This window comes from Octopus sinensis, linkage group LG18 (genome assembly GCF_006345805.1).
Source record: "Octopus sinensis linkage group LG18, ASM634580v1, whole genome shotgun sequence".
Lineage (NCBI taxonomy): Eukaryota > Metazoa > Mollusca > Cephalopoda > Octopoda > Octopodidae > Octopus > Octopus sinensis.
The window spans coordinates 4,132,652-4,147,180 of NC_043014.1; the positions used below are offsets into that span (position 1 = coordinate 4,132,652).

The 14,529-nt window shown below is 38.3% G+C and overlaps 1 protein-coding gene across 1 annotated transcript in view; it reads left to right on the forward strand.

Annotated features, from left to right (window-relative positions):
- LOC118767013 overlaps positions 1–14,529 on the forward strand; it is a 32,157-nt gene that overhangs the window by 3,240 nt on the left and 14,388 nt on the right. The window contains exon 2 of the mRNA XM_036510919.1: positions 6,484–6,504. Coding sequence (XP_036366812.1) covers positions 6,484–6,504 — 21 coding nt within the window. The remainder of the gene's footprint in view (positions 1–6,483; positions 6,505–14,529) is intronic.

Below are 14,529 nucleotides of genomic sequence, written 5' to 3' on the forward strand. Positions count from 1 at the left end.
CATGCTAGGGCACTGCGTTCAGTAGAACAAATCGACTTCAGGAATTATTCCTTGTAAGCCTATTGCTCATTCTATCGGTATCTCTAGACGATCGGCTATGTAACGGGGACGTAAACACACCGACATCAGTTGAGAATCGATAGCGGTGCGACAATAACAGACACATACATAAAACATAGATACATACACACTATGTGTGGTATACACACACGCACACACACAAATCAATATATATATATATATATACATATCATATATACATACACACATATATAGTTACGTATGTATGTACATACATATCTATCTATCTATCTATATATCTATCTATGTATATCTATCTATCTATCTATATATATATATATATATATATATATATATATATATATATATATATATATATATATGGATATATATATCTGTCAGATATGATGTAATCGTATATTCTATTTCTATTTCCATGTCTAGTTATATTTGCAATATATTATGTATAATGTCATTGCTGTTATGTAATGGTTTAATAAAGTATTGATTGGGTATTATCTGATGGTTGATGATTGATTTAGATATGTTTCTCCATTTTCTTTTTTGCATATATATATATATCTATATATACATACATATACACACATCCCAAGTAAACACAAAGAAGGGTGTAATTGTACTCCTGTCCGATCGCTCTTTCACCAGACTTAATCCTGGAGAGGGAAATAAGTGCGTAACGGAAAAATTTAACAGTGGGGTTCTAGCATGGCCATGCCCTGTCGCTGCAACGTTTAGCCCTATTAATATTAGTGTTAAGTATTATATCTAGATGTACACTTACACACATGCACAGAAACTGACACATGCAAACACACACACACGCACACATAGGAATACGTACATATTTACACACATTTATCTATTTCTCTCCATCAGGAACGGAAGTGAGGCGAGTTTTTTTGAATCTTTTCTTTCCAACTGAAAATAAAACGTGCGAGTGCCAATGTAGATCGGTGAATTTCGTAATGTTTGACTGTAATTCACGTTGGTTTTTATATATGACAATATGTAAGAACGAATGTAAATACATACACACAGACACACGGACAAACACACGCACAAATAAACACAAACACACACACATACGCACACACACAGACACACGTGCTCAATTGTACACGAACAACCACACTATACAGTGTATGTCCACTCACATATATGTGTGCGTTTGTGTGTGTGTATGCGTATAAGTAGATACGTATATTTGTGATATTTATGGTGTGTATGCTTAAGTATACGTGCATACCTATATATTGATATGTATTTATATATATATATATATATATATATATATATATATATATATATATATATATATATATATATATATATATATATCAGGAGCTTCCTGATGATTTCATTTGAATGAAACAGTTCTAGTCCTGTAGAAGCTCCTTCTATAAAATAAATTAATTTACTCTGCTATGTATTGAGTACCTTATTTACTGTGGTTAACCCCGACTCAACCCGGGACCTACATATATATATATATATATATATATATATATATACATATATATATATGTATATATATATATATATATGTCTGTGTGGAGGCGCAGTGGCCCAAGGGTTAGGGCAGCGGTCTCATGGTTGCCGGATCGCGGTTTCGATTCCCAGACTGGGCGTTGTGAGTGTTTAATGCTGCACGAAGCTCAGTGAGTTGGGTTGTTGTGATCACTCTTTCTTCTGTTGGCCCGCTCGCTTAGCCAGCAGGGTGGCGTCATTTTAAGGCTAAAACAACGCGAAGCGCATTGTGACCAGCGATATGTAGCAACAACTGGTCTGTGACGGTGATCACGGAGATATATGCATCATACGCACACAATACACACACACATACATACACACGTACATACACACACACCAGCACAGATGTCCACATATACCTTTAACGAACAATACTCATACAGATACGCACACACTCATACACACATGGGCACAGACACACACGCACATACACGTACTTTAGCGCACACACGCACACAAGCACACACACGCACATTACGCCCACACAACTTCAAAAAAAACCCTACACACAGGCATGCATATATATGTATACACACAAACGCACAGTTACTCACCACACAAACTCTACGCATACACACACATACACACCGATACATATACATACACGCAATATATGCCTACACGCGCACACACACATACACATCCGTATACACATATAGACACAGACACACAAACACGCACGCAAAAACATGCGCACACACACACACACACGAATGCACACACCGAAAACTCACATCCACGGATACAGGTATATACACCTATATACGCTTACTCACACACATACAAACGCACGTGTACGCGCACACACAGCTACATGAACATGTGAGACGCATGCACATACATACACACACATAAATGAACCCACACATACATCCCATACACACGGCACACAAATATACAAACACGCACACAATTATACATACATGTATACACACAAACGCACAGTTATTCGCCACACACCCAAACTCTACGCATACACACACACACAAACACACATGTGTCATCATTGCACACATACACACATACACACACGCACACATACAGAAAGTAAAGCATAGTTATTCGCCAAACACCCTAACTCTACGCCTACACACACTACAAACAAAACACACACACGATACATATACATACACGCACACACACACATACTTCAAACTAGCAGTACCTACTACTTGACCTGGGGTAGAGACAAAAGGAGCCACGCCCAATTGCTTCTTCCTTGACCTTAACACTACTAACCCTACAACACGCAAAGTTTAACATCCACAACCACACACACATACACACACACATGCACACACACATGCACACACACACACGTGTCATCATTGCACACATACGCACATACACACACACGGACATGCAGACCTACGATCACGCACATATCCACACTTACAGACACATTCCTCCTCTTCTACCACTCTCCTGTCTTTGAAAGAACTTTTCTTCCCCAATTTTCTTCCGGTCATTCAAAATGTGACGGCGTGTGTACCGTTGGCGATTTTTTTTCCTCTGTCTTCCCTCCCCGTATGTTTCCGACGAAGAGCTCCGCTCGAAACGTTAAACCCTCCTCCTTTCCTTCTTTCCTAAGCGTCAAATAATACTATATTTGTTCCACGTCCTCGCATTGTTGTGTTTTTTAGTGCTTTCTTGTTTAGATTAAATTTAACTATAAATATACATGTGTGAGTGTATATATATATATATGTGTAGAAATGTGTGTGTGTATATGTGTGTGTGTGTGTGTGTGTGTGTGTGTGTATGTGTGCGTGTGTGTGTGTGTACTTGAAGACATACCCGGTATTGCTGGGGATAAAAACGGGAAAGTTGGTATATAATATATTGCAGTCATTTTGAAACAGGTGATATGGGAAAGTGCAACATTGACAACAAAACATTTGTAGAGTAAATGCTGGGCTAATTCGACTAAGCAACATGCTATGCGTCCGTTTGGAGTGTTTCAGGCCCTAACCTGTCATGCAAAATTGGAGGTGGGGTTTGTGTGATTTTTGAACGCACCGAAAAGCTGTCAGTGGATATACTCTCTTTGCAGCATTGTGCGCTGTGTCTAACACGACCCATCACCGGAAATTTTGACACCACACGTCGGGTTTGTTGTCCTACATCACTCATAGAGTACATTTGGAGGAACTGTGGTTGTTCATTTGCGGGTACCAGGGAACCAATGAGGGGATAGACTTGCCCTTGAACTTTGACGTCGGCGTAAATTCATGTTTATCTATCTTCTTAGATTCACCAAACGATGTCATTTGAAATGAAGAGTTGTATTGTCTGATATTGTTCAAGAAGACGTTTGACTAAATTGAAGCGCCTTCTAGAAGATTCCTAAGGGGTTGAGATGGTAGTGTTGGCAATGATACCTGTCCGAATATGTTGTTATCTATTGCATTGTTTTAAGTTCGAAACGATAATAAATATCCTGAAGTTCTATTTATATGATGCTATTTCTATTTTTTCACAGAACCGTTTCATCTCCAAGAAATCTCTCGACGATAAACCTGATGACAGTCCAAGTAAGAACTAATTTTACAGCTAAAGTCTTTTACCCGTGACTCATTAACAAATGATTTATAATTTCACCAACTTTGAATTTGTTCCACATTATTATCCATATGTCCACAAAGATGTAGGCTAAGACATTTGCCTGCATTTATTTTAAAATATTTTCTACTTTACAATAATTTCCTAAATAAAACGTTACTCTAATATACTATGCCATTTATTGTGTGTATATGAGTATATATGCAGTGCTACGTCGATAATTGTACCAAGCCCTCTTCATAAATACAATCATTTGAACATCCATATAAGTATTTTATGGCAACCAGTATTTACCCATTAAACTCACCTTCCTGGTAAACCATCCGCAACATGCCCCAGGGCACGTGATCTTGAGCCTTTCCGTGGTTTACAGCGTATAAATCTTGGAAATAATTCAATGTTTGCTGGAAGATCAGTCTTGAACGAATCTCTGGTCGGGTGTACTTCGTCCAGGACGGTAATCTTGGGCGCGACAATTTCCCTACATATCTTTTCCTGACATCTAGTGTCGACCTTTCTATAATTAGAATACACTCTTTGGTCTCAATTTGAAAAGATTATGATTGTCACCCCATATTACCATTGCCTTGGTGTTTTTTCCAGGGTTCCCATCCACCTAGCATACATGGGTCACTCAGAGAATACCATCTGTATTTAAAGTTTCTAAAATATCAAGCCGAACGTGCTTTTCACCAGCAGCTTTATCACTTTTAAGTGAGTTTAGCTCAAATAAGCCTTCAAACGAAGAAGAACCTGCCGATAAACATAATACAATCACGAATCCATTTCGATGTCCAACTTCATTCAGGCGGGTCACTCTCAATTTGGATGCAAATGTCTCCACATTTTTGTTTCTGATCCCAGCATCCACTGCGGCTTCCAACTGTATTCTGTAGGTCGCACTGGATTTACCAATTTCCAGTATTCGGAAGACTGTAGGAATTTTCAGGTTTTTAGACATTTAGGTAGTGCCGAGTTGACAACTCCGCCCCTTCCTTTTACCTGAACGTTCAGCAAAGAGTGAAAGAGGACCGAAATCTATCAAAAACCTCTGTCACCAGGTATTTCTATATCAGGCACCCTTATAAATATCCCTGTCTTAAAATAATATCTTTACCATAGAGAGGAGAGTGTGTATCCTGCACTGAAGGCTGCTATGACCTCTCCATTAAGTTCGCTGACGACATTCCTTCCAATCAATCCTTCTCACGGTTATCAGTGCCAAGGTGTGCACTGAAGTCTCCTTGCGGGACAAATGACTTTACCCCAAATATATCTAAAGATGAGATGAATTTGCTTAGGAAGGATTTGTATTTGACCCAGCTGTTTGCTGCATATACTTACAGCAGCCACAGTGGTCTTTCATATTCAGCCTTAGCTTCAAGAGGCGAACCCTCACACCTAGTAGGTTTTACTCCATTATACAATCCGAAAGCTGGGGATTGAGAGTATCCTAATCCCACCTGTGCAGACATTGCTGGCACCACAGTTGCGTAGTGGAGTATCAAGACTATATCCAGGTGTACGCTATCGGAGAAAGGAAATTTTATAGAGGAGACACCGATTATATCTTACAGGCAGATTATATCTAACAATTTTGACGTTTTAATTCTCAATTATTAAAGGTTGTTCCCTTCTTGATCTGCTTTGGTGTCCTGAGACCGTCAATTATGTGCTCCCACCCCACGCACCCCAGATTAAGTTGCAGGCTTCTTGCTGGTTGCACCCGTATTCGGTGGGGTGTGCTATACATTTATCGAACGGACTCCTCTACTCGAGATCCGGATGTGATGTCTTTTAACTAAATCGACAAATGATGCGGTATGGTTGTTATTTTCATATTGTAGTTATGATGGCCTTATTTGCGCCGAGCTCCAAACTGATATTTGTAATTGACCGATGAATATTCGCACCTGGCGAATATTTTATAATTATTCTATTGCGTTTTATCATTATTCTATTGAGAAGTATATATACTCATACCCAAGTTTACGTATCATACATACATCCGTTCATAGCGGAGACCGATACACATTCTGATATTCTGAGATTAATCTCTCAAATCTTTGACATCAACGTCACCAACAGGCTCAACAGACAAATGTCTTTTTTCTGTCTTTACAATTTATTCTTATTATTTACATCTTTCGTTCTGACTTTCATTCATTCACTCGTTCTTTCTTAAATTCTATATTTCTCTCTTATCCATCAATTCCTTCCCATCCAACATCCTACTTTGTAAATGATCCCCTAATTCTTTCTTTTAAACTACATTATTTCATTTTAATTTCGCAGATCCCGGTCTCGGATCATTGTATACCCGGTGGGGCAGAACAACTTGTCCTCCTTATTCAAGCCTTGTATATGACGGTTAGTATACTTTATATTTCTGACCTCTCATTCTCTTTTTGTTTTTTTCTTGTTCTCTTTTTATACCTCTCATTCTCTCTTTTTGTTGCCTCTCTTTCTCTCTCACCCTCTCTCTCACGCACATGCACACACACTCACCCTTTGTCGGGTTGTCTGACATAAACATTCTCAAATCCTCTTATGATATGTCACGTTTCAAACGTCTATACCTGTAGACTAAACAGACACTACACAAGACTGCTTACTCCTTTGTAGGTATTTGGTCAAATCAGAATATTGTATGTTGTCTACTACGGACCAAGTGAAAAGGATGTTGTCTAACCACAGAATATAGATATCTCTACGATAAATTACAGACAGGAGCTGGACTAAAAATCCCCCATGGCGATCAAAAATTTCTGGCTGACCAGCTTTGGATTGTAGGTATCAAATACCGAGGCTGCTAACTGGTGATCAAGTGTACAGGCTACGGATGGTGGTATTGTACATGAGTGACCAGGACTGAAAAGTTGCCACGTGACTATCATTAACTAGAGTGCCCAATGATCGCAGGTGTTGGCTAAATTGAATAGAGTCTATTAGAATTGATGACAGTGACTGTAAACGATTAATGAAATGAACGCACAATGTAGAATGAGGACTGGACAAGCCACATACTGTAACTGATGGAAAAAGCTAAGGACTTTATTCATTAAGGAAAATAGAGAGAGACTAAATGTTTGTGAGAGAACACAACAGAGTACAGAATGCACTTCTATTCTTCTCCGCCTCACCGAAGTCGTCCTATCGCTGAAACCTTGCTCTTTTCATGCACCACATCACCTCATTAATTATCCAGTATATATTTGTAAGGTAATTACGACACTTCCAATTCAAAACTGCTGCTACAAACCTCTTCCCCAATCAACCTCACAATCCCTAAAAATGCTCCGAATCTGCTGTCTATAAACCATACACGTATCCTTTATCGGTCACCCACTCCGCCGTCCATTCATCTTAAGCACTAAGCCATCACTGAACCTCACAATTTTTCCTCCCACCTCGTTTCTGTGTATTGCATGAAGTAAAGTCTGTGTGATCATAACGTCTATGTAAGCCTGATTCGTCCGAGTCTACACGAGAGGTTTAGCCACTGACTCTCGTATGATCGACTAAACAACATTTCATCGACGGTTACCCACCACTTCTCTGCATCTCGTCGTCTCCCCTATTGTCCTACTCAAACCTCCTACAATTTCCACCATCCAAAATATATCCGTTCACACGTGAACATCTTTTCCATTTCGGATAAACACGAGTGCATGCGTTATAAAATATCTTTCTATTTCTCCATCTATTGACATCCACCGAAAAACACCTACCCCATGCAAACATACATAATAATCCACGTCGTATCCACAAAAACTTACCCGTATACACAATATATATATATATATATAAATGGAGTTGCATGAAACAATCGTGCCGCATTATCTCTGGATATCCTCGTTGCTTACTACGATATATATACATACATATACATACATATATATATACTTATATATATATATATATATATATATATATATATATATATATATATATATATATATAATATATATATATATATGAGAAGGTATATGTACAGTTACGATTCAGCAACACACAGTTTACACTCATATAAACACTAACATATATACACCACAATTCGTTCACACGTGACTAAGCATGACTTCTTTTAAGTGAAAAATTGTAATGAATGTTTCCGTTATTTCGTATATAATTTTGCTTAATATCTTTTTTAATTGATTTATTCTTACTAATTCAAGGTGTGGCTGGTGGACAATGGTACGGCGACACAGGTGGCGGAAGTAATCTCTTATGTCTACCCAACGATCCCATTTGGGCCAATTATACGACAGAAGTTGAAGAAGGTGGTCACATTTATGGCAGTGAATATGAACTAACTTTTTACCCAACTAATAAACTCTTTTCTTTTGCCAACGCTGAATCAATTCATGATCACAACGTTCCGTGTGCTGTCTGTTTGACACGAAAACCTGCTGTTGTTATGATGTTACCCGCCAGGACAAAGTGTTACGCTGGTTGGACAGCTGAGTATTCGGGATATTTGATGACCGCGAGTTCTGTACATAAGGGCAGACTTGAATATGTGTGTGTGGACTATGCTCCAGAAGCTGATCCAGCAGGTTACAGAAACGAAAATGGAGCTCTGCTGCATATTGTTCAGGCTGCTTGTGGTTCATTGCCATGTCCACCGTATGTCAATGGTCGAGAATTAACCTGTGTTGTGTGCAGTAAATATTGAATAGAAATTTACATTCGTTTCTATATGAAAATTTATGTCGGCGAATCATAAAATATAATATAATAAAGCAACATATACGTTTCTTGTAATTATGTTTCGCAGTATTTTATCCAACTAATATATGTCGTTAATTAAATTGCTGCTACAAGTTTTCAGAAAATATTCAAAACGAAACAACAGAGACGTCATAGAATGTGACAAATAGCTTAACAGAACGATGTAATCCTCAGGGAATGATTCTAGAATACATTTTATGTGGTTCAGTTTATCAAATTTAAAAGTTCAAATAAAATGATTCGTTTAAATGTGTGTTGTATTCCGTCTTAAAATGAAAACAATCCCCAAATGAAACACCTCCGTACAAATATATCACCCTTTCATGATCAATCTTCAAAAAACACGATAAAAGCTTATAACTAACATCACTAATGGTTTAATAAAAAAAATACTCCCATACGTATCATTGTAACTATAATCGATGCGATGAAACCTCTGCAATCCAATCGCGGATATTGTCTAATAAAGCATATTTGATCTTCACTGAAGAAATACCACAAACTGTTGACTAACTAACTACTTATCAGGTTACTAACACATTGAAGCTTTCACGAAACACTTTCGACAAGGGTACAAGTACACGTCCCACGATTAACTATTTTCAATCAACATTCACATATTCCCGCTTCTCTACAAAAATCACACACACACACACAGCATCAATCGAATCTACAGCAACACCACAAAACATCAAGTTCAACAAATTATCTCCGTCTGTAACATAAAACTATGAAACTCGCAGAAGAGGAACTTGCTTCGAGATACATGCATACAATAACTGTAACACACATAAACGACTTAGTAAGGAAAGGAAGACGACTTATAAAATATACATTAGGTGGAATCAGTGCAACATGTTGAGTCTTTCACACTATACCCAGCATGATTGCTCCTTGTATGTGGGAGTTTGTAGAATGGCTGCCAGATAAACGAAGGGATCCGTGGAAAGAGGGATCTGTGGGTGGCAGCACGTTTTTTGTCCGATTAATTGCGTGCCATAAGAATGCTCGATTGTGAAAAAGCTAGAGAAAAAGAATAATAATTAAGTAATATGAAAGCACGAAATGCTAATTGACAAATGAATATATGGAAACATTCAACATGGCGTTTCCAGTGAACAGTATTAGCGCTCAGTATTAGGCATAAGCAATTTTTAGGTTCGTTAAAATGTGCTAATGGCATATTTCAAACTCTAAACGCAAATTCAGTGCAGGAAGCTGCAAAAAACAGCATATCAGTCCAGTGCTGCTCCCTATCGGGTTCCAGTTCAGTCGTTATCAAGAGAAAATACCGAAGAGGGGAATTTCTGGACAAACTTAAAGCTATAGCTTTAAATTAAACATAGTCAACAACAACGAGTAAGTGACGCCATTAGAGCGCCAGGCTGGAGTCTGTCGTGAGTTACCTCCCTTCGGTATTTCTCTTTGATAAATACTTCGCTAGAGGAGTTGACTTCAACCTTGTGCCCCATTAGTAACTGCGGTCGGTCGTACGGGTCCGCATCTTTCCTTCTCTGTGTGTGTGTGTGTGTCAGTTTTTGTGTGTGTGTGTGTGTCAGTGTGTCAGTGTGTGTGAGTGTGTGTGTCAGTCTGTGTGTGTGTGTGTGTGTGTGTGTGTGTCAGTTTGTGTGGTTGTCTGTGTGTGCGTGTGTCTGTATGTGTGAGTGTGTTTGTCAGTGTGTGTGTGTGTGTATGTCAGTGTGTGTGTGTTTTAATGTGTATGTGTTTTTCAGTGTGTGTGTATGTCAGTGTGTGTGCGTGTCAGTGTGTGTGTGTGTATGGCCGTGTGTGTCAGTGTGTGTCAGTGTGTGTGTGTGTAGTGTGTGTGTGTATGTTTATGTCAGTGTGTGTGTGTCAGTGTGAACGTGTGTGTTTGTATGTCAGTGTGTGTATGTGTGTCAGTGTGTGTGTGTGTGTTGGTGTTGGGTTTGTGTCATGTGTGCTTGTGTGTGTGTGTGTGTGTGTGTGTCAGTGGTGTGTCAGTGTGTGTGTGTGAATGTGTCTGTGTATTTGTTGGTTGAACGAAATACTTCCCACACTGAATATTAAAACAGTTTCCCAAGAATAACAAATAAAATTAAATAACAACATTAGTAAATAAATATCATAATATATCCAGAAACAGGAATCATTTCACTTTACACGTGTCTCTCATTCATCAAAATATTTTGCTAATTATTGTGTGACAATATCAAACCATCTCTTTCCAATAATTAAACCTGCCAGACAAGTTCACACCCGCTTTTACAGTTCCACCAATCGCATTGGTTCATAAATTTACGATGAGATCTATGCCAGAGCTGGGTTGTTGTGCGCTCAATAAATACGTGGAATTCAGTTACAGGTCTTCAGCTTAAACCTCGCATCTCGATTTTTTGTTGAAGCCACACGAAGTATCACTTACGACCGACAACTGTCACCAGAATGGATTTCGCACAACTGTCCAGGAATATTTCGCAGCGTTATTCCATTTCTTCTCTCATAGCTTTTGGGGTTCTTCTCGTTCTGACGATCGTGATTCTTCATCAAGATTCAAGAATAGGAAAAATGGAGGAGAAATCAAAAACGGTAAGTCATGGATTTTGTGTTAATATATTTATGTCTTTATGTATTTATATATGTATGTATGCGTGCATGTATGTATGCACCTACGTATGTATGTATGAATATATTGATGTATGTACGTACGGATGGATGGATTATTGTAAGGATGTATCCATGAACCATGTACATATGTTTCTATAGTGCACACACACACATACGTTACATCACACACGTAATCATACAAAAACACAGAGCACACATCTAAATATACATATGTGTATATACATATATATACATATACATGTATTTATATATATAATATACATATATATGTATATATAAATATACATATATATGAATTTATTAGTGCGTGTACATATATATAATATATATATATATATATATATATATTAAGTATGTAGAAAAATACAACATGGACAAGAACGTATAACTCTTAGAAGACGACACAATAAACATGGACAGGACATTCGAACCCCTCAGTCTTCAGTCAAGAACCGGATCATCGTAGTAATTTCGGCTGATTAATCTTGAGATTACTAGATCACGGCCAGCCCTCCAAGAAAAACTAAGCAACGAGCATTAGAAAAACTAAGCTGGAAGCGTAGATTTCCTGGAAGAAGGATCGAATGCATACGAACACCAGGACAGCAAAAGGGACAGATATAAAAAAACAAAAAACAATAATGGAATACAGAAACATGAAATACAGAAGCATTAACGGTGAAAACAACAAGTGTCTTACGAGTGATAACAAGCAAACAAATTTTTTCTCTGGCGCATTGGAAGAAGCCTTTATAGCGGCGGACGAAAAACAACGATGTTAACACGACGAGGGTCAGGAGCTGAAAGGCAGATTTCGGCCAACAGTCACGTGACAGAGAAGAGGGAAAAGAAAAGAAAGAGAAGCAAAGGAAGAGAGAGAGAGACGAGGGACAAAACGCAACAAAGAGAGAGAAGAGAGAGAAAGAAGGGATCAGAGAGGAGAAGGGATGGGTGTCGAAGAATGACCTGTGAGTGCAGAGCGAGACAAAGAAAAAGGAGGGTAAAGAGAAGAGAAAAAGAGGATGAGTAGAGAGAAGAGAGAGAGAGAGAGAGAGAGAGAGAGAGGGGGACAGATCAAGTAAAAATGAGAGAGAGAGGGAGACAAAAAGAGAGTCGTACCAATTATTAAGAATATGTGCTCACATTAATGATAAGGTGGGTACGGGGCGCCTGGAATATATGTTAAGGTATGTAGAAAAATACAACATGGACAAGAACGTATAACTCTTAGAAGACGACACAATAAACATGGACAGGACATTCGAACCCCTCAGTCTTCAGTCAAGAACCGGATCATCGTAGTAATTTCGGCTGATTAATCTTGAGATTACTAGATCACGGCCAGCCCTCCAAGAAAAACTAAGCAACGAGCATTAGAAAAACTAAGCTGGAAGCGTAGATTTCCTGGAAGAAGGATCGAATGCATACGAACACCAGGACAGCAAAAGGGACAGATATAAAAAAACAAAAAATATATATATATATATATATATATATATATATATATTCATATATATATATACAAACATATATATGCGTGTGTGTATCGCTCTCTCTCTCTATATATATTTATTTTGGTTTCTCTAGAAGTCCCTATTTGAAGTAGAAGAAATAGCTATGTTTTTTGACTGCTATTTCTAAACTTTGGTGTGTGGTAAAGCAAATCTTTGCTGAACCCTTATTATTAAGTATGTGTATATATATATATATATATATATATAACATAAGGGACATTAGCCATCTGAATGTGGCTAGGGTCAGGGCAGGGCGGTGGGGGTGTTACTGATGCATTTAGCCTCAGGCGATCATCAACGTCACCAGGAGGGCTGACACCATCACAGCGTCCTCTAGCCTGCAAAGGGAGATCATTTCCCGAAGAAGCGGATGCCACATACAGACCTAGGTTTCAAGGTATTTGCCTATTATCAACGCATGGCAGGCACCGCTCCCCGACGAATAACTCTCTGTGCAGCATATATATAAAGATTTTCACAGTAAATACATTTACTGATGTAGAAAATCCGTTCGACAGCAATAATAATTCTCTAAACGAGATATAGACAGTAACTGCTCCAACGGATTTTCTACATCAGTAAATGTATTTACTGTGAAAATCTTTATATATATCCTGCACAGGTCCGTATGTGGCATCCGCTTCTTCGGGGAATGATCTCCCTTTGCAGGCTAGAGGACGCCGTGATGGTGTCAGCCCTCCTGGTGACGTTGATGATCGCCTGGGGCTAAATGCATCAGTAACACTTCCACCGCCCTGCCCTGTCCCTAGTCACATTCAGATGGCTAATGTCCCTTATGTTATGGAGCAGTTACTGTCTATATCTCGTTTAGAGAATTATTATTGCTATATATGTATATATATATATATATATACAAACATGTATATGCGTGTGTATCTCCTTATCTCTCTATCTCTCTCTCTATATATATATATGTGAGTTTGTATGTGTGTGTGTGTGGTGTGTAAATATATTCTTTTACCCGTTTCAGTCATTTGATTACGGCCATGCTAGAGCACTGCGTTTAGTAGGACAAATCGACTTCAGGAATAATTTTGGTAAGCCGAGTGCTCATTCTATCGGTACCTCTAGCCGAACCGCTATATAACGGGGACATAAACACACCGACATCACTTGAGAAGCGATAGTGGCGCGATAACAACATCACAGACACATACTACATGTGTGTGTGTGTGTGTGTGTGTGTGTGTGTGTGTGTATAGCACCCTTCTTTCAGTCTCAATCTACCAAATCTACTGACATGACTCAGATCAGCTCGAGGTTAGAGTGGTAGGCATTCGTCCAATTTTGTACCCAGTGGAAGTGAACAGAATACCTTGTGGTTACGAAGCGAGTGTTTTACCACACAGACACTGTAATATATATATATATATATATATATATATATACATATATATATACATATATACAGATAATGTGTGAAATATAATTAATTTAATATAATCAATAAATTTCACCTAGTAGGGAAAAGGACCATATACGGTAAAAAATTTATATAATTATAATAAGGGCTCTTTGC